The sequence below is a fragment of the Elaeis guineensis genome, chromosome 3 (genome assembly GCF_000442705.2).
Source record: "Elaeis guineensis isolate ETL-2024a chromosome 3, EG11, whole genome shotgun sequence".
Lineage (NCBI taxonomy): Eukaryota > Viridiplantae > Streptophyta > Magnoliopsida > Arecales > Arecaceae > Elaeis > Elaeis guineensis.
The window spans coordinates 110,243,574-110,264,511 of NC_025995.2; the positions used below are offsets into that span (position 1 = coordinate 110,243,574).

The 20,938-nt window shown below is 35.4% G+C and overlaps 1 protein-coding gene across 3 annotated transcripts; it reads right to left on the bottom strand.

The window, feature by feature from the left end:
• Positions 1-531: 531 nt before the first annotated feature.
• On the bottom strand, positions 532-19,134 carry LOC105040976 (negative regulator of systemic acquired resistance SNI1). Of its 3 annotated transcripts, XM_073254371.1 has the most exons (16): positions 18,934-19,134; positions 18,801-18,867; positions 18,577-18,670; positions 18,397-18,480; positions 18,101-18,190; positions 16,614-16,772; positions 15,625-15,693; positions 14,494-14,575; positions 14,349-14,398; positions 13,952-14,167; positions 13,800-13,873; positions 13,647-13,716; positions 9,898-9,963; positions 7,955-8,107; positions 4,354-4,478; positions 532-938 (listed from the first exon to the last, which is right to left on the bottom strand). In XM_073254371.1, exons 1-16 carry the CDS (start codon positions 19,031-19,033, stop codon positions 866-868), a joined length of 1,572 nt encoding a protein of 523 aa, XP_073110472.1. In that variant the 5' UTR covers positions 19,034-19,134; the 3' UTR covers positions 532-865. The 3 variants fall into 3 exon arrangements, with proteins under 3 accessions (XP_073110472.1, XP_010916046.1, XP_073110473.1); XM_010917744.3 differs by lacking the exon at positions 16,614-16,772 and having other exon boundaries at positions 13,803-13,873; positions 18,934-19,131; XM_073254372.1 differs by having other exon boundaries at positions 18,577-18,673; positions 18,801-18,941.
• Positions 19,135-20,938: the final 1,804 nt, after the last annotated feature.

Genomic DNA, 20,938 nt, shown 5'->3' on the forward strand with positions numbered 1-20,938 from the left:
GCAATCAGTCTACAGAGGCAAAACTGGTATCCTGGACGAGGCCCTTACATTCATCGCAGTACATTTGCTGCTCCAGCAGCAGCCCGGTTAGTGACAAGAATCACCTACATGAAATCTTTCCCAGCATAATCAAACATGCCAGAATCCACGCACCCAGGTCAAGATAATTTCTGGTTTTAATGTCGGCTTTACAAATCCCTGGCGTATCTCGGGCTAACCAACGTTCACCTTGACCGAAGTGCTCAACCGTGAACCAATAAGAAGCTAACAACCTCAGCCAAAATCTGGCTCCGTTTGTAAATCAGGTCAAAATTAATAGACCAAAGGATTCCAAAGTTGCGTTTGGACATTTTGCAGGTCCTGCAGCAAAACATCAAAAGCGATTTCAAGCAGATGTTAACTAAAACTGTCTCTTCTGCTTCTCTAACAAAAATTCTACTGGTCTAAATGGGTTACCCAGAGGCTTGTTCCACAATCTAAATAAATATTCGCCCTATCAGCAATGCACAACAATTTGCTCGCTACATAATCTATAACAATCATCCCAGCTCAATTTAAATTGCTTCGTAATTGCGATCATAACACATACAACCTATACAATTGAAATGAAAAAAAAAAGGGTTGTGCCAGGCAATTGGACAGCAACAAAACTACAGCTACCCAAGAATCTACAGAGTCTGGCATCAAAGATGGTATGAGCAGCTTAATCAAAATGAACAATAGGCTAAACTACACAAGCTCCACCTGGCAAATTCAGAAAAGATTCATCACTCAGTAATAAACATTGCACAGCTCAGAACAAGTTCAGTTGGGTGAGGTCTCACTGTCATTTTGACAAAAAGAACACTTCCATAACACCCAAATATTATGATCTTTGTGACAAAATTGTTGCAGCAGCAAACAAAGCTTCCTTTTCAAAAGCCGTCATTTCCAGATCTCTGCACAGATAACTTAGAGCTTCATATTAGCCTTACAATAACTAGTCAAATAATATATATATACAACTCTGCCGCAGTCAAATAGTCTATATATACAACTCTGCCATAAGGCAAAATTGATATTATGAGCTGCTTGGATTGCCAATTTAATTGTAAATAGAAGTCCATCCAAAGTGAATGAGTGGCCTGATCTGAACTGCTAAAAGTTTATCACATAGTAAAATAGGAAAACAAAAAAAAAAGTAAATATACAGAAAAGGTAATTTTCCCATCACTTCAAGCAAATTAACTCAGTAACCCAAGTCTGGGCCCGATTTCATGGATGAGGTTGACTGGAATTGCATAAAATTGCTAACATCCATGAAATTTTGTTTGGAACCCAGCTGAATGATCTTGGTAATGACCGGGAATCATACATCTCTAGGTTGAGTTGGAGAAACTGATTTTTATGACTACAAAATGTGTAGTGGCCATGTTTTAGTTGTTGTAATAGAGTCTTTGCACTGGCACTCGGTTGTTTTATTACTTATTCACAAGCTGACTTCAAATATCTTCATTTAAACCTCATTTTCAAGTCACTTTTCTCATGTCTCACTGTATGTCCTGACTGAAGGAATCTGTGTACTAGTATCAGTCACTGATATTTTGATGGCCACACTACACGAACGAAGCTATAACTTCCACGATTAGTGGCTAACTGCGTGATTGTGATTGTTGTTGAATATATGAAATCCGCTATCCAAGAAGGCAGTCTTTTCTTAGCTTGATTTGGGATGATTTATGAGATAGTAAAAATTGTCTCAGTGATTGATCAAAAGAATTCTCATATTTATGATAACTACAATAAAGTTTTTTTCCCGAAACTTATTTACCTTGCAGAAGATTCTTTGAAATTTGATCAAACACTAGAATCCAATTAAGAAGCAAAATTTTGGCTTCTTGTCATCTACTTAAGCACCAATATAACATACTGTCATAGTAGAGGGGCCTAAATGCAAGATAAGTCAGAATCATTTGCAGGACTTCTCCCAGTATACCAAACTTTTTATGTAACCATTATGATATTTGTTTACTACGATCTCTTAAATTTAGGCATAAGGATCAAATGAGGTGAAGCAAGTTTAATTAATCGATTAAGTACTGAAAAGCCCTTGAATGGAACGACCATAACTGACTTGCTTGCTGCTATCCTTGGCTTATATATCAGCTAAAAGTAAAGCTGGTTGATTCATTTTTTGACTTTCCTCCTTCCACCTCAAACCTCTATTAAATTATTCCAGCTTCAAGGGAAGGGCTGTGAAGTGTAATTAGAAGATTGGTTTATAAACAATATCATGTTGTGTTATGCTCAGCAGCATAGCAATCACATCGTCGTTGTATAACTGATATACATATACTGGGCTACTATTGCAATCATGCGTTTGCAACTAACTCTTATTCTTCAAGGAACAAAGAGCACCAGTTCAAATCATGAGATTATCAGTTTATAACAATGTTGCTTGATTAGTTGAATTTCTCAACAACTATGATTATATCATCAAATGTAACAAATAACACTAATTTACTATTATAATCTCCTGTTTTATCATGTCAATTAAAAGTTTATGAAAATCATAGAATGGAAGCCAAGATCCAGATGCAGCATTACATAAGCAAGACATGCCTAATGGGGTATTCTTTATAAAAAGGAACCTAGGAGGGAACCATTAAAGCCTCTATAAGAAGGACAGGCCAGCTGGGAGAAAATAATGTACTTCCTTTGGCATAGAAAACCTTGCTATGTAGTCACATCTGATATGATTCAAGGGTAAGCATAAGCATATGCCTTGTCTATTCATCACAAGCATGCTTATCAGCAACATTTCACACAAAATGAACTTGATTAAGATGTCAAGACCAATTATCCATAATTTGCTTAAACCAGTAAATGAAGTCTCATTGCTAAGCCCAATCAGAACATGCCACCTGCAGCAGTATCTGAAAAACTCCTTTCAGTCTAGACTAATGGAAGTAGTTCGATGAGAGAAGATTTCATCAAAGGAGTGAATCTCAAAACCCATCTATCACTTAATGCATGAAAATAAGGATTTTGCATCCATTCTATCATAATTTCAAGGTACACAATCTAATAATGTGGTCTTGGATTGAGAGAGTATGACATACTGATATTCTCAACTAGAACTACTTCAGTTCATATTTTTTCATTTTATCTAGAAAGGGCTAAGTCATATTCGGCAAACAGAGGAGAAACAATCACAAAGACAAAAGATAAAAGTTTATATAACAGATGCATGACATGGATGTGCAGGGTCATGCTATGCTTTTCATGGAATTCAAGTGAAGCCTCAACAAGCCCCCTAGAAAACATTGGAGAGGGTTCATTTTAAGGGATCAGCTTTTTGAATCCTGGTGAGTAAAAAAAGAAAATCATCAAAATAGCTATTTCCAAATACCACTCCAGTTTTGTCTTTTTATAAAGGGTTTATGAGAACTGTGGTTAACACAGACCAAAAAAAAATATGCATATTGAAACCTCAGGTAAATGAAAGTTTCAACATAGGACGTATTACCCAATCACTACAGCCTTTTTTTTTTCCCAAATGACTGAAGCAATCAACTAAATTTTAGCTAATCACAAGTCATAAATTGAACAAATTATCAACACTGTAGCAGTAGTTAGGTATTGGTAAGCACTTTAATGACTTGTGGAGGAAATAAACATCAACAAGGCATTTCTACATGGTGAGCTACAAATATGTAGGATGTAACTCAACAAATGCAACATGATTAATGTGGTTGTATGTCTATAGTTCATAAAAGCAGTCTGTCTAAAAATCACTGCAGGAGAAACAGAGGACTATCATATATCATAGATCAATAAAATGTTGACTTATAATCAGCAAGTGAGGCTTTATTTGATAGCTATATTCTTAAAGGCATGTGAAACAAGAAAATATACAATAAAAAAAAAATGTTGAAACACTAGGAAATGTGTCCTCACTTTTGGCACAATAAACCCAGAAGTAAAGCAACTATAGCATTAAACAAGGACCACAAAACTTGGATGGAATTTTCACTTTCTTGATGCCATCAAGCTGCATACTGCAATTTAACTAGGCAGAAGAGAACTCGTGATCTGGTTAGAACTAATCATCTTCCAATTCAAGCTAACTTTCCACTAAGTTTAAATAAATCAGTAGATCACTGCCCATAAAGATCATGTTTTGTCCTGAAATTTGAAAACCATTTCTTTACCCCTACTGAAGGTTCAACATGTAGCAGTATAACACTTTTTTAGGAGCGAAGACACTGCCCTATTTGATAAGTTATTATACTGTGAAGCCGGATGGTCAAATTTATATAAACATATATGAAGACTCATTAAATCAAATAAATACTGGAATAACAGGCTTACTCATCATTTTTTCTGAGACTTTGGAAAGCAGAAACTAGCTTGTTGCTAATCTGACTAAGAGTGCCTCCAATCCTTTCAGCAGAGTAAGCATTATGTCTTGAACAATGTTGTAGGGAGAGACAGGCCTGAAAAGAAATAGTGGTGAAACACGTAGAGCATTAAGAGCTAGGTACCATCAAAAACATACCACAACAACTTTAAAAGAACAATATTAATTTTTGATATCATTGAAGATTCAATCCAAGTACTTGTTAGACACCATCCCAAAATTTACAAATTGAATGGTGAAAATATCATCTAAAAGTACATGATTCTGTGGGGGCTTGTCCTCATGGTCACACCTCTCAACTTAGCAACCAAAGGTCTTGGGTAGTTCATCCCCAAAATCTGGACTTGGTTAATTATAATGCAGGTGGGTATCCACCCTTTTCCTCAAAAAAAAAAAAAAAAAGTGAATGATTCTGCTATTTGATTGTGAATTCAATTAATTTTATAAATTCTTGTGCATTTCTAAGTCCATCATCAATACCATCTCTCCAAAAAAAAAAAAAAAAAGCAATTCCAATTTGGAAAGGGCACATTAAGTGACTTAAGTTTGCTCAAAAAAGCAAAACAAAAGCCTCTTAAAAAGAACCTAACTTTGGTAAGCTAGGGAATCATGCATTCTAGAAAGTATGAGGATACATATCTAACTTTAATTAAGTTTGATCAAAAATATAAAAGCTCTCAGAAGGACCAAACTTTGGTAAGCAATGGAATCAAGCATTCTATGAAGTATGAGCATATGTAACATTATCTGCATAATAACAAAAAACTGAGGACGTTTACAGGTATTGCTGGTGCTGCAGGAAGCTCATATATTGATAGTCATTCTATTATTACTGACTCATATGCTCCACACACTATGCAACATGTTCATAAATATCGACCACCAAAGCCTGCAGGGGCACCAAGCCCTGGCAAGAGGCTTGGGTGGATCATTTGCAGAATAACTCTGTGCGTAACTGTTGCTAAATTTTGGCTATGAGGCTCTAAATCCATAGCTATAACTTGGGTACATATAAAATGCTAATGATCAGATGCATAGGATATATCTATCAGTCCTATGTAAAAACTAGGAAATAAAACAACCTAGCCAAGAAAACCTTATGAACCTGTGAAGGATCACCATCGATGGATCTGATACTCATGTCAAAACCACATGGAGGCCCTCCTTATGGTTTCCATACCATTAAGAAAGCTCCACAAGAATCTAGAGGATCTGCACTTGTGCATCTAATGGTGTCATTATCTTTTATTCCACAATTTGGCTAAGTTCTATGAGACAATACATGGCACAATTTTTGTAAAGAAGAAAGAAAAGCAGAGGCTTACCATCATTTCTAGCATTCCTTCTATCATAGAATGGAACCTTGTCTAACAATGACTTCTGATTTGTAAATTTGGCATTCAAATGCGCTAAAAGTGAACCCACAAAGAAAAGAGAATAAGAGCCAGGAATGGATTCATACAAGCTTTTGGGACCAGCTAGGCACAAGTTTAGAGAAGGGAACCAGACTATGTTCGTATAGCTATACTTACTGGCCTATAGTCAGCGTACAAAGTGATGCAAGTGAATGAAATCCAGTATAAAGACACAAGGACAAACCTAAGACAATACACAAAGATATTTATGTGAACGATAACATCATACACACCCTGCATTATGCCCACACCTTCAGCAAAGTACATAAATAGGATCCAACTCTGTCCCTGCCAGTCAATGTCACCATTTTGTCAAGGACCATTAACTAACTCGCAATCCTACCTAAAACCTTGTACATTCCCACTCGTTTAGTTCCTCCCAATTTATCTTGGTCATTGCACACCTCTCCCACTCCCCCATCAATACAGAATAACAATATTCTCTATATATTGAAAGAGATCTCAAATTATTCTCACTTATCTTCTCCATCAAATGATTCTCCAAATTATTCTGTATACAAGTTGATGTAGAAATACATTACACAATGTATTCACAGCTTCACAACTAATGCTAAAAACCTTTTACTATTTACAACTTGATGCCACATCTTTTTGCCCGTTTTCTTCCACTTTTGTTTGTGTCCTTGTATTTACATCTGCCATGCTTGTGAGAACGTGAAAACAGATATTTCAGTTATCATACCTTCATCATTTCATTATTTTTTATCAATTTCTAATTATCCAAATCCTTTCTGAACTCTTGATAATTTTTTTCAGCTTTTACTGAGCTCTGAACCTTCTCCTATAGTCTCGTTGGTCCTCAATGCCAAACTTGTGACTAAGTTTTGATGTCGAATTGTCAATTATGTTGTTTCATTGGCCCATACTGTTTAGAGGTGGAAATAAAAAGCAGCAGGGAGGAGCAAATCACAAATGCATGGATGCAAAAGACAGGAGCATAGTACTTCCTAGCCTCCTACAAACAAAAATATTGACAAAAGGCGACAAGATAAACCATATTTCTAAAGTTGTAGCATGACTCCTGAAAAAGACTTGCGAGAACCAAAATTATGAAAGACAAAATGCATTAGGAGGGAATAAAAGATTAATATAGATGAGGAAACTGATGAAACATTGGGAGATATCAACCATATGCAGACTCACACTAACCCCCATCCTCCCATAATGTCAAATTTGGGAGGTATCAACCAAAGAAAGTTATTCAAAGGGAAAGGAGAAGCATTGTATGGCATGCTACTCAGTGAAGTAGTCAAGCTGAAGATTTAAGTGAATGGTGGGTAAAGATAATAACAGTGATGTTATGTTTCCTGGTGTTATGTTGCCTAACAATATATGTCTACATTTGTGAAATGCACATGGAAAATCCAAAAAAAATACCAAGTTACCGATATATCTGGCACTCTAATTTTGCATGTTAGGTCCAGTGATAGTCACCTAACCCAATGAGGTGTTAAACTCAAACAATGTTTTAAAAAAAATCTTAACCATAATCCAGTTCTTGGCTATAACATCTAGTTTCTTAGCCTTCCACAAAACAATGAATCTAGGAACTAACGCCATTACATGAGATCCACAGAGAGCATGTGTGTGTGTGTGTGTGTGTATGGACACATCAGCACCAAGCTGCCTGGTGTACGAATCAGTGAATCCACAGACATTTTTGCACATATCTCGTGCACATTGCTTTAAAAAAAGGAAAAAGGGAGGGAACTTCTTGCTGTGCAGCCCCTATATCCCGATACATCACTTGCACTCCATGTTCATAGTCCACTAAGGTAAAACAACAATAATGTCTCATAGAAGTCCAATAGAAGTTTAGAATACAATAAATATTACTTAATACAAAAGCTAATTGAAAATGCAAAAAATCACAAACATTAAGAAAAGGAACAGAAGCTTCAAGCCCGATGTCTAATTTATATCTCTTCATGAATCAGGTCCAAGATATCTTTCCATTGTCAACAATTCATAAGATAAGTTGTCTAAAAGGCAGCATAAACAAAAGATATGAAGAGATGAAAGTGCAGTTATCTGAATGTAATATGCCTATATAAAATAAACTTATAAGCACAAGGTAATATAAATTTGTTCCTAATGAAGTTAATAGTGTCATTACCTGAAAAGCATGCACTAAGAGAAGTTTAGCCACTTCTGAAGAAATTTTCTTGACAATGTTTTTTGTACTTGTGGCAGTCGAAAAGAAACTCAGAATAGCCTCCAGTGTTGCATCATTTGACGTTTCATTTGACCGTCGAGTACGAACAGAAGACTAAAGTGACAGACAGAAATCAAGGAAATAATGCTCCAATGAGTTTCTGCTATCAGGTGTTACAGCTAAAAGCAACTGAATTGTCATAACAAGGTCATGAATTAGCAAAAAGTTTTCATGGTTGGAATAAATGAACAGAAAGAAGGCAATGTCTCAGTATACTTTATTCACTCAAGAAAGCACTAGTTTGCTGATAAGTGGCAATTTTTGTTTCCATAATCATAATAAGAACTATCATATTCAAAAGATATCAGTTAAAGAGACATAATGGCATGCATGCCCGTGCATGCACATGCATGCCACCGGCATAACATTAACAACATTCAGCACACTCTTGATCAAAATTACTACAAGACCACCAGCCAAAGTTTTAAAAGATGGATCTTCAGCTATAGGATTTAAAACTAGCAAAATTTGACCGTCCATTCAAATGGTTGATCTGTAGCTTCAATCACTTGTCCTTTTTGCCAGCTTGCAAATATGCACCTTCAGAATCTTCTCCTCCATTACCAATTTAGTGCAGTAAAGTCAAAGATTGAAACAAAACTAATGTACAATTTAAGATTGATTCCAGATCTCTGGAATTTCTTTAACATTGGTATCCTATTTACTCTGAGATAATCAGTATCTGTTATCAGATTCTGCAAATATTGCATCTCTGACATCAGTCAGAATCTAAATAATAGAGTTGATTACTCAGGCATTATCTACATTAAAGACATATAGGTAAGCAGTTAAACATCTGACACCATCCTAATAGAGATGGCATTGGGGTTATAGTAAACTTACAATACCTTTTGTATTAACCATGACTGAAATCCTGTTGGATATTTAATTGTAATAGATGATATAATAGAAATGGAATAATGCCAAGAAAACTCAATTATCTTGTTAATTTATGTCACCTTCAGTATGGAGTTCCACATTTGGATGGAGAAAGAGATATACTACTAGTGCTCCATATATTAGAGAAAGCACTGGTGTGTGCAATCCCTTTGGTAAATGTAGTCCACTTTTTGCTGGTACACCCATAATAAGTATTTAATGAAGTAAACATAACAACCCAGAGCCTCACCCAAAAAAACTAGCTGAAAGATATTAGTTAGATTCCTTGGCCTCCTACAAGTATCCAAAATCTATCTAGTGCATAGCCGATATGGGACTAACACATGCCCGTACAGGTCCTCACACTAAGACAGCATGTATATACTATAGCAAGTCTCAAAAGACCATGGATGAAGGCCTACAACAGTTTGCAGTATCCTCCAAGAGATGCATTCAAGGTTTGTAGTACCAGTTTTGATACCCATACTAATAGCATTCTGGTATAATGTTGGTACAGGTTGGTTCACGGTGCCTACACTTGCTACACCCCCTATACTGAGCATGGTACAGTACATTACACCCAGTTCAGGGCAGTACAGCTGGTATAACAAACCACGGATGTGTTCAATTATAAAACAATGGTTGTTCCATTATTTGAATACTATTAAATGAACTCAGCAAAGATTAAAAACCATAGCAATTTAAGACAGTTTAGTTTTATAGGAACAAAACTAACTCCGTCATAATGGCATGGCAATAAAAAAAATCCAGTAGAACTCAGCACACAGGCTTGAGATATGTATATGTGTGTGTAGGTGGGTAGGCAGGCATGTGCACGCATTGAATGTGTGCATGCATGCCCGTGTGTAATGCCACTTTTAAAAAAAGATGAAGAATAGTGCATGCGCAATCATTTAAGATCTTATGCTCTATTTATATTAACTCAGGTGATGAAGTTGGCATACCTTTGTGGTATACTTTGAAAAGTACTGCAAAATTATTTCCAGCTTCCATTTAGGTTCAGAGAAAACCTGTGTACCAACAGTACAAATACAAAAGAAAGAAAAAAAGAAAGAAAATTAAAAATCACGACAACAGATTTTGTGAAAACAGTGTTGGTGTCACTGCACAAATGAGAAATATATGCAATTAAGAACATATGATGTGTCTGATTTTACATGTAAGGAATAAGTGAAACGCACAAAACACTGGAAAAAAAAAAGGCACATACGAGCATAAGAGGTATAGACAATCTACATACCAATCCCTTCTACTAATAGCAAACCCAGTGATAAGAAACAGAATTTTGCTATAAAAACATATTTTCCATATAAAAGATGCCATCATACATCCTTCAATAAATTCAAGGACCAAAACAGCTTTCTGATGAAGTGAATGCTCTTACCATCATTATACCAAGGAAGCCCTTGTCCAAAAGCTGACTCTATCAATGACAACTAAGTCACCACTGTAAAGATTTTGCAACATGTCTGCGTGAAGATTGCCTTAAATAGATGTAATGCAAACTCACTTTGAGTTTCATGGTTCAAAGCATCATTTTTGTTAAATTTTAACATTTTAAAGATTCATCACATAAAATTAGTGCAACATTCAAGAAAAGAATCTTATTTTCCTGCCAATGTGTTATCAGACTACAATGAAAACTATAGGCTATTGACACTTGTTACTGATCGGTTCATCGAAATTGAATAAAGAAACACGTGTTTTTTCTGTTTGTCGAGGACTCTTCACCCATAGGTTCTGATCAGTGAATTGGACTTCCTACAATCTCAAAGCACAGAACATTGTTTATGTTGATAGTACAGGACAGGAGTTATTCTACATTTATGTATCATCAAGCCACCAAAGGGTTAGAATAGGGCATGCCATATTTACTTTAGCTTCTCTTCACTTCCAAGTCCTGCAGCAAAGGCTGGTTAAGCTTCAAGATCACATGACAAATTTTGTAATCAGTTCCTTGATTTGATAAATCTGATTGACGGTTATTTACAAAATTTAGCACCAAAAACGGATCATGCTTATTTAGAATCTTCTACAGTCACATCCTTGCCTGTGGTCTTTAATTTACTAATTGTTTGTTATGATGCAAAGAGTGCATTCTTTTTATTCATTATCTTTTAGTTCTCCTAGAGACTTCTTAGCTAATCTGTACCAATATTGCAGTACCAAAACCCGGATCAATTCTGTTTTGACTAACTTATGGCTCTTTTTCGAGTTCTTATGGGCCACCAGTTGTTTCGTATTCCGCTTCTGTGGGTTTGGAAAGTGGAAAAACCTTCCTCATGCAATCTCCCCATTTTGAGGTTACACAACCCTAGTGATCATATGATTTGTTTGGTTATTATGCTTTTGATTATAAATCCCTTAACTATTTATAAGCCTGATTTACTTGTTGTTAGCAGCCTTATCTGCTTTTGCCCTTGAGCCAGCCCCTATGGCCTTTTGGACCCCACATCCAGTTTATTTGCATCACACTTTTTCTATACTCTCTAAGATGCTTGACAGCATACACTTCTTTGACTTAGCTTTGATTTGGCTTCTTTGCATTGGCGTTATTATGAGTGGTATCTCTAGTGGTTACAAATCTAAAATTTACATGAAGCAGCCTCTCAATACAATTAAGCATATTGACGAATTTTTGCCACATGAACTAGTGAAGTGAGAAGGATCAGCTTCATTCAGGAAAAAACCTATACAATCCAGATGCTTTAAAAAAGAAGAATAGCAATCACATGTGAATGCAGAACCTAAGCCAAGAGAACAGTCAAAAGTTATCAAATCTAATATATAGATATGAAAGCAAAAACTGAGAGAAAATGTAGTCAATTAAACTGTCTACGTAAGCAGCAAATTTTCATGTATGAATGCCATATGGATCAAACCAATTTTCAATATGCTACATATCTAGCCTCTCCTAACTAACAATCCTTCCAGCATTAAATGAAAGCATTATGTTATTAATGGATGGAATTGAAATCCACTTATGTATATTTAATTATGTTATTAAAGTTTGCTATTATTGATATTAGGAATATGAATGAACATGTTGTTACTATTCATAAAGAATATTTTTTTAATAAATGATCAATTCTATGATGTAGAACCTGCACGAAACGAGAAGGCTCACAACTAGTATAATATATAACTTTGAACATCAAAATGACCCCTTCTTTGTGTTTGAGCCATCAGCTATGTGTCTCTTTATATCTCATGAATAGGAAGAAGGTAAGTTCAAGTGCAAGGCAGGGAAGACCCCATGGACCACAGCATGAAGAGCATACAAATGACATATCTGGTGTTTCAACAAGCATACCTAAGCACGCAAGAACTATAAGGATAGTGAGAGAGAAAGAGAGAGAATCTTAACTACTTTCTAAAGAAATTTTTCATTGATTCCAACCAACATTTGCCAAACCATCCCAAACCAGACAAATCAGACAATTCAGGGCATTCCAAGCTGTACTAGCCACAAACAAGGATGGTTCAGCCGGCCAAACAGGAACACCGGATGAGGAAAAGAGAAAGAGGAGATGCCGCCGCCGAAGGGCCGGGCGGTGGCCTGTCGAGGCCACCAAAGGACCATGAAGGCCTCCGTAGCTCAGTGTCATCTAATAGGACGTTTAATCGAGAGAGATAGAGAGAGGAAGGAGCAACGGTACTGGAGGGAAGCGCAACCGGCAAAGAGGCCGCCAGAAGGTGCCAGGTGGCTACTGTGGTCATCGGAAAGCGAAAAATACATGGGAGGAACCATGATCGTGGAACAGGGGCGACCGCCCCTATTCATCATATTTTTTTTAAAAAACAACGATGAATAGTAAAGCTAGCAAACCCATTGCCAACTTCACTGTTTCAATTTTTTTTTTTAAAAAGCAAAAAAATGTTTGCCAACTTCACTGTTTCAGAAATTCTTTTAAAAAATCAAAAAAAAAAATAGTGAAGCCAGCAATAGATGTATCGGCTTCATTGTGATCGGGATTTTTCAAAAAAATTCTGTAAAATAGGGACAGTCACCCCTGTTTCACGCCAGTGGTGCTACAGGCCGCAATTTCGCCATCTAGTAGCCTCTCCATCGACTTTCCCTCTCTCCTTTTCTTTCCCTCCCCCCTCTCTCTGTCTCTCTCTCAATTGAGATTTGGCAGAGGAAGCGAAGGGCCTTGGCAACCCTCCGAGTATGCCCACGGCCTGCTTATGGCCACCGCTAGTGTCTCCTCCGACCACCCTCCCCCCTTCTCCCTTGTCCTCCACCCCGATTCCCTTCTCTTCTATGTCAATTCGTGCTGGTCTGGTCTGGGACAGACCCAAACTGACTCCCTACTGCCGATCAGTCAGTATGGATTCCAATTTCAGTTCCTTGATTCCAACCCTTGCCCATTAGTTGGCCTGAGCATAATAAAAGCATTTCAAGCCAAAGCAATAAGCAAAAGCCAACACCAGGTGTCACATAAATAGGGACAATCATGTTGGCCATTACAGCAATTAATAAATGCACAAAACTAAATATGTTCAAAATAAGAACGGCAACTTTTCACCAACACAAAAAAACATAAGAATGTTATCCATAACAAGGAACAAATCCCTCCCTTACAAAGTAAATTGCAACTTAAGAGGTAAAACATCAGCAAACAATAGTAAATTGAGGACAAAGAATAGTAGGCAAGATACAAAAAGGAGATGTTAATGATCTTGGACTTACCATGAGAAATGGGGATATATAGTCTTTATTGTAGGTTAGTTCATCCACAATAATCTCCAACATAGGAACCCTAATCCAAAGGTCAAAACATCAAATTTGCAACAGACTAGATACAATCAAAAATGCTCCCAGCATGAAGGGGGGAAATTATACCACCTGAAGCCATCAACTCTAGTAGTAAATCCTTGAAGATCTGCTTCTTTCCTTATTAAATCTAGTTCCATAATCTAAAAATGATATAAAAGGTTCAGTCTCTCAACAGAAGCTCCAAATTAAGTCTCAAATGTAAGCACAGCAATTCCCACCAGTGTCATAAGTTCTTGCACAGCAACACATGTTCCTTTTTCTAGTTCAGATAATGCAATTGCCAGAGAAACATTGGAATTATGAGCTTCTTTATCACGAGAATCTTTCACATATCTCAGATCTTGAAAATTCTTTTCAATATGATGATGGCATCGCCTGCACATAATGGACATGCAATCCCTTACTAAACTTTTGAAGTTTAATTTTCGTGATCCCTGCGAGATACATACAAATTTAATTAAATCCATTTCACTCATATTGCTAGAAACTACTATAGGATAATTTATGCAAAAGAGCTAAAATGCAACAGACAACATAGCACTTAAGATAAATTATAAACAGCTAGGATGGATAGTTTCATAATATTCCGATGACTTCAGAAATGATAGAATATACCAGAAGAATATTTAGTATAGACTCCCTGAAAAGGACCCAGTTTGACGTCTCTGCAGTAAAATTAAAAAGGAAATGAATACAAGAGAACAAAGTGAAAAATTGGGGAAAAAGGGAACAACGCAAATACCTTCTGGAAGCCTATTACCTTTGTACAAAGTCTGACGAGGTAAGAAATCTGCCTCAAGAACATTGACAAGATATTGGAACAACAGCATACACTCTACAGGCTAAAACATGCCAAAAAAAAAAAGATATTAGTTTGAATACAGTTACAAAATAAGAATCCATATAACATTGAAATAACAAAAGACAGCATATCCACTGCATTTTGGAGCAAGGTTCTTATCATTTCATCATATCTACAAATTATCATTTCTTCCTTGGAAAACCTTTTCCTGGATCTTTCTTACATTATAAGTGTTAGGCACATTCTAAAGTCCATTGTACCAATGCAGCAATAAGGTGGAAGTCTGCAAGGGACAGATATTTATCATGCAGATTCAGTGGTGCACCGAAGTGAACTCAAGAGAAAGATGAGGTAGGATAGGAACTTAGGGCATGTTTGGTTGGGGGAGAGTTGGACTCCGAAATGGGAATAGGAATGAATGACTCCCATTCTAACCATCTGGTTGGAGAAGTCCCATTCCCATTCCGATTCCCGAGGGGAATGGAAATGCCCCAATCCCCTACTCTCCCCCAATATTTAAAACCCATACCAATTTTGATTCCCATCACAAAACAAATGTTTTGAAAGATATGGCCATTCTGATTCCCATTCTAATCCATTCCGATTCCAATCACAAACCAAACACACCCTTAAAGTGTTTAGGCATAATGACTTGTAGTTTAATGTAATGCAAGTCATTTTTAAAGATTTGAGATCAATATGTAATACCATGAACATTTCATTATTTTATGGTGCATCACAAACATCATATAAGACATTTTCCCAATGTTAACTGTATTCCAGCCATCATTTATAGCAAAACTTACAGAACTAAACATTTTAGTGTTAAGACTATTTGTAAATATAAATAAAACTAAAAGCATTCTGAAAATCAATTATTTGAAAAAAGAAATAAAAATTCTGAAAATAATCACATACTTTATAACTCTAATCTGGTATATTTGCTTCAATTTTTAAAATTAATTTATTACAAATTTAGACCAAAATCTCATGCAAGAAACATCTCAGAGCCACATCTCTTTGCCATGTCCTCTACCTGAGAAAATTCTTTTTTGTGCTAAATTCATGCAGTTTTCTGGGTATACTTGCCTTGATTACCAATTGAAAATCAGTTCTTTTGACTGCTAGAGCCATGTCCTCCACCAGTACAGAAAATCTCTAGAAACAAGGGGGAAAACAACCAATTGTTAGAATGGAAAAATGAACTATTTTACAAATCAATCATATAAGATTAAATATCACCAAGAAGTCCTGGAAAGGGAAAAGAAAGGCCTGTCTGAGGAAAAGGTAGGAACATTCTAAGTTTCCAACTTTTGACGATTACAGAATCTGTGCTTCCTAGGTGCTATTGATCAAAGTTACCAACCTATGATACATGCACCCCAAAAGAGAAGAGCTTGAAAGATGCAACCAGAAAAAGAAAGCAACCTGGAACATCTGCCAATGCTGCATGATATCACTGGATCTTCTGTAGATAAGGTAACTACCACATCCTCCTAGATCTAGAGATAAAGTAGAACAATGCATGTGGAATAGATTAAAAAAAAATGGTTGCTTTTGTGAAATAGATTAAAAATTGGTAGCCTTTATCAATGCATCTTCCTCAGGCAATAGTAAATCAGACAAAGCAATAGTAAAGGGGCTTGATCAAGCTTCAGGTGGATGGTATGCCTAAAACTTTAACTGATAAAATTTACACAGATAATAAAGTAGCAGAAGTCATCAATTTCTCACACCAAAACAGGGATAAGTACCTGTGTCGATTAAACATGATCCAAAGATTTACACTGCTTCCACTCACTCTCACTCTTTTAGGCATATATAAACTGATAATTACTAAGTTAATCATCCAATTCATTCTCATTCCTTCTCCAGATCCTGTTATCAGCTTTTAAGAGAATAAATTGTAAAGGTAAGATAAGAGATAGGAAAGGGGAATTAAATGATGCCTTGATTCTTCTATTATCTGGAATAACCCCGATTCATGAGCAAGACTCTAAAAGGTATCCGACATCATTAGGTGGGGAGAACCTACAGTCTTCAGGTCATAAGCCTCATGAGTCGACCAATTCCTCTACCTCGCTTCCTCCCTTGATCCTCTTCCCACCAAGGTTCCCGGGGTTTGCTTTCCTGGCTGGGACAGAACCAATGCTCGGTTTGCTGCTGGGCTCCGGTTGGACCTCCGCTCTTCCCCTCTCCCACCCTTCTTGCATGAGCAGAGCCGCCCTCTTCAAGGCCTACCTAGAAAAAGAAAAGAAGAGTCGCGCACCAAAGCAACGAGATACCAGGATCAACAGGAGCAGGTAAAAGACAGACAGCAGGCAACAATCCTGAACTTCATATTAGAATGACAAATTTCTAATTGTGGTGATTATGGCATAGCTCTAAGCCCCTACATCTTAGAACTTGTCAACAAACCTTCGACATATTTGCTTCCAAACTTAAATCATTCTTTCTCATTCATCATAGGAGTATTATCCACCATTACAGAAAGCATTTTCATATGTTTTACCAAAAGCTCCATTTTTTTCAATTCATATCCTTAAGACTCTTATACACCATTGCATGTTCTCATTTCAGATAATCTTTACATCTAGGAGACAAAATCATGCTTAACCAGTCATTTTATACTATCTTCATCTACTGCAACCTCGAAAAATCCACTAATGCCCTTGGATTATCATTTCTTTCTTGCTATTTCGCAACAATGTCCTTGTCTGCATTCTCAGTTTTGTTGCATTCATCTTATGTGCCCACAAAATACTCATACCATACCAGCTCATTGTCCTATTGCTGCCTGGAAATATTTCCTGGATCACTAGCATCCAAACAATCATGTTGTCCATACCCTGAATTTTTACTAAGGTTGCACAACTTGATTCATAATCGATCTAGCATATTACTTCTCTAGTTATTTTACAGGCACTTAATCTTATCCTTTTTGAGAATTTTGATTCCTCATGCACTTACATCTAACTGAAACCCACTACTAAACTTAGAATGAGCAAACCTATCTAAACTTAAGCGCCCCTAAGTACTATCAGTACTGAAATCATTGAATTGGAATTGGCTTACCCGCACAAGTTATAACCATTTAACCACTTCAATAAATGTTGTGATCAACTTGCCATAGATAAGCAAGTTAGCAGGAAATGGAAAGAAGAGAATGTTATTTTTTTAAATTTTTCTTACAAAAAATTTATTGAGCAACAATTCCGTAATAATCTATTGTTCCAGATAGGCCCTAGCTTATCCAGCAGTAAAATACCCCACTCTCGGAGGGAGTAAAATGTATTCAATTCTATACAAGGAGCATAAAGAAGGAAATCAGTTTTGTCATAGTTCACAAATTGTTTTCATCTCTGAGCAGTATTTACCAAAAAAAAAAAAAAAGACTGAAAGAAGCTATTAAGCTAATGTCAAATATCCAGATGATTGACAACCCATAGCAACATAAAAGAGCACTAACCCACAAATATCCAGAAAAATAACAAAAGATAGTACTGTTGCCTTGACCCGTAGGTATTGCAATCACAGACATAAACTTAAAGAGACTTGAACTCACCAAAGAGTCGAACAAGTGATCTAAATCTTTACCAGCTGCCTCCGCCTCAGTGTGGCTAGCTTCCGAGCCAACAATAAACGGGGACCATGCCTATAAACACAAACTCAGATCATCAGCAAATTAACTCTCCAAGAAATCTAAAACATGGTTCTTCAAAACAAAACAAAAAAAAGAGAAACGGAGAAGGAAAAAGAAAAGGAAACAACATAAAACATCTCAAAGAAACTAGTCGTAGGACAATCTGGTTACTTTTTCTTAGGAAAAATAGATAACAAAGAAAGACGACAACATGATACCTCTTTAACCACAACAAGCTCACCGGCTCTACCAGAAGTTGATTCGGGCTTATCTGAACACGTTAAATAGATTCTTGGGTAACGCTATACAAAATAATAACAAAGATTTTAGGTTCATCACCTTAGCATCGTTGCAATCAAAAAAAAAATAAAATAAAATAAAGAAAAAACAAGAAACACCTGCTCTAACTCGCTTAGAAGCTGGTAGCTGGCCATGGCCAGTTCCAAAGATTTGCTGTCTCTGAGAATCTGAAATATCGCATCAAACATTCTCCTTCTCGGAAAGGGCAAAAAAGAAGCTAATAAAGATTCTTGACATAATAGAAACATGGGATTCCACCCTAAAATCTAAGGGTTTTGAGTTAACAGGAGAGAGATCAGAAGGGGGACGAAGGAGATGATACCAAGAAGGAGCAGAAAGGGACTCGGAGGCAAGAGAAGCGAATCGGACGGCTTCCAAGAACGAGAGCCCTGAGAAGAAGGGGAAAGAAAGGTCACCATGCAAGAACAAAAAAAAAGAAAAGGGAGAGGGATTACGATCGTCGTGGATATCGCGGGCGTCTTTGATGCCGGAGGAGTCGAGTATGGCCATGGTGTTCTCTTCGAAACCTCCGCGAGTTATCCTAGGGTTCTCCATTGCAGTATTGGAGGGGGAGGGGGAGGGGGAGGAGGCTTGGAACGAGAAAAAGAATACCAAGAGGCCGTCGAAGAGCGATATTAAACCCTTGTGTCCGAACGCGAAGAAGGGGTGCATCCTTACATATTATATATATATAATACACACACGTAATGTAATATATATATATATATATATATATATATATATATATATATATATATATATATATATATATATATATATATATATATATATATATATTATAATATACAAGGTAAATCAGTGAAAACTCTCTATTTAAATTTAAATTTAAAAACAACACTCCACTTAAATTTCACTTAATAGTAACTCTCCAAATAATATAAAATAATTAAATTATTTTATAATTATAAAAATAATATTATAATAATATTATAATATTATAAAATAATATTATCTTATTGTAACATAATATTGTCTTATTATAATATAAAGTATTGTTTAGTATATCATCGGTGATGTAATCAGTGATATGATCACTGAGATGATATGAATATTAAAATGATGTACGAATATTAAGATGATATATAATCACTATATTTTATATATTACTAAAATATTATTGAAAATAAATTTCACTGTATTTGGTATATAACCAAATAGTGATGGTGATAATGTATAAAATATCATAATAATCTTATATATTAGTACATAATAATTACTTTATAAGTTGATTAAACATTCATCATTTATAACTCCTCATAAAAACATGTAGCAGTAATAATAATAATATTATTTATTTATTTATTATTATAGATATTTATTTTGATAAATCTATTAAAATAATATTATGATAATATTATATATAATCAGACTTGATTAAACACAACCAATTTTGATCATCAATATCAAGATTGCTCATTATGAATGATTTAGTCTATCAAAATAAATTGAGAAAAAAAAGAATGAAAAATTTAGCATGATCCATCTATGCCAATTAACTATATCTATCTATAGAAATAAAATAGATATTTAATAAATAAATAAATAAAAGGTATCCATATCATTTAACTAAATCTGTCAATAAAAATAAAAACACATCTAGTAGATAGATATCTATAGAAAAAAATGAAGAGGATTTTTATGATCTTCCTAATTTACCGACAAGAGATATTTTTATTTCAAAATAATTTCAACACATCACCAATATCCAGTGATGTGCTATCACCTGAGGTATGTGTAGTGATAACATCACTACATTGTACAGTGATGCTATCACCAAATTTATCATTAGATCCTTCATCACTTGATGAGATTTTGTAATACCAAACAAAGTGATCACATCACCTAACTCACATCACTGAGATGATGTAAAATATTATCCCCTATCAAACAATACCTAAGGGTATTATAAAATAGTATTGTCTTATTATAATATAATAGTAGTACTGCTTTATTATAAATCAGTACTGTCTTACTATAAAATAATACTATCTTATCATAAAATAGTACTGCTTTATTATAAACGAATACTATCTTATTGCATAAGGGTATAAGAATATAAACGTCATTTTAGTTAAAAATGAGGAATTACTTTTAATTTATGTTTGAAATGAGAAGTTACTTTTATATAAAACTCAAGTTGGCTTGCTTTTAATTTGAAAGTAGAAACGGAGAGTTTTTACTAGTTTACCATGATATATAATTGTAACCAAAAAAATATAATATATATATATATATATATATATATATATATATATATATATATATAAAGAATGAACCAAAAAAAAAGAATTCTTGGGCTTTCCCGCCAAAAAATATGCTAATCGAGAAAATGAAAAAAAAAATGTTGAGAAAAAAATAATATTAAAAATAAAAATTTCATTTTTGGGAATCAAACATGGGTTTCTCTGATGCGAGCAGAGTATCCTAACAGATTAGACA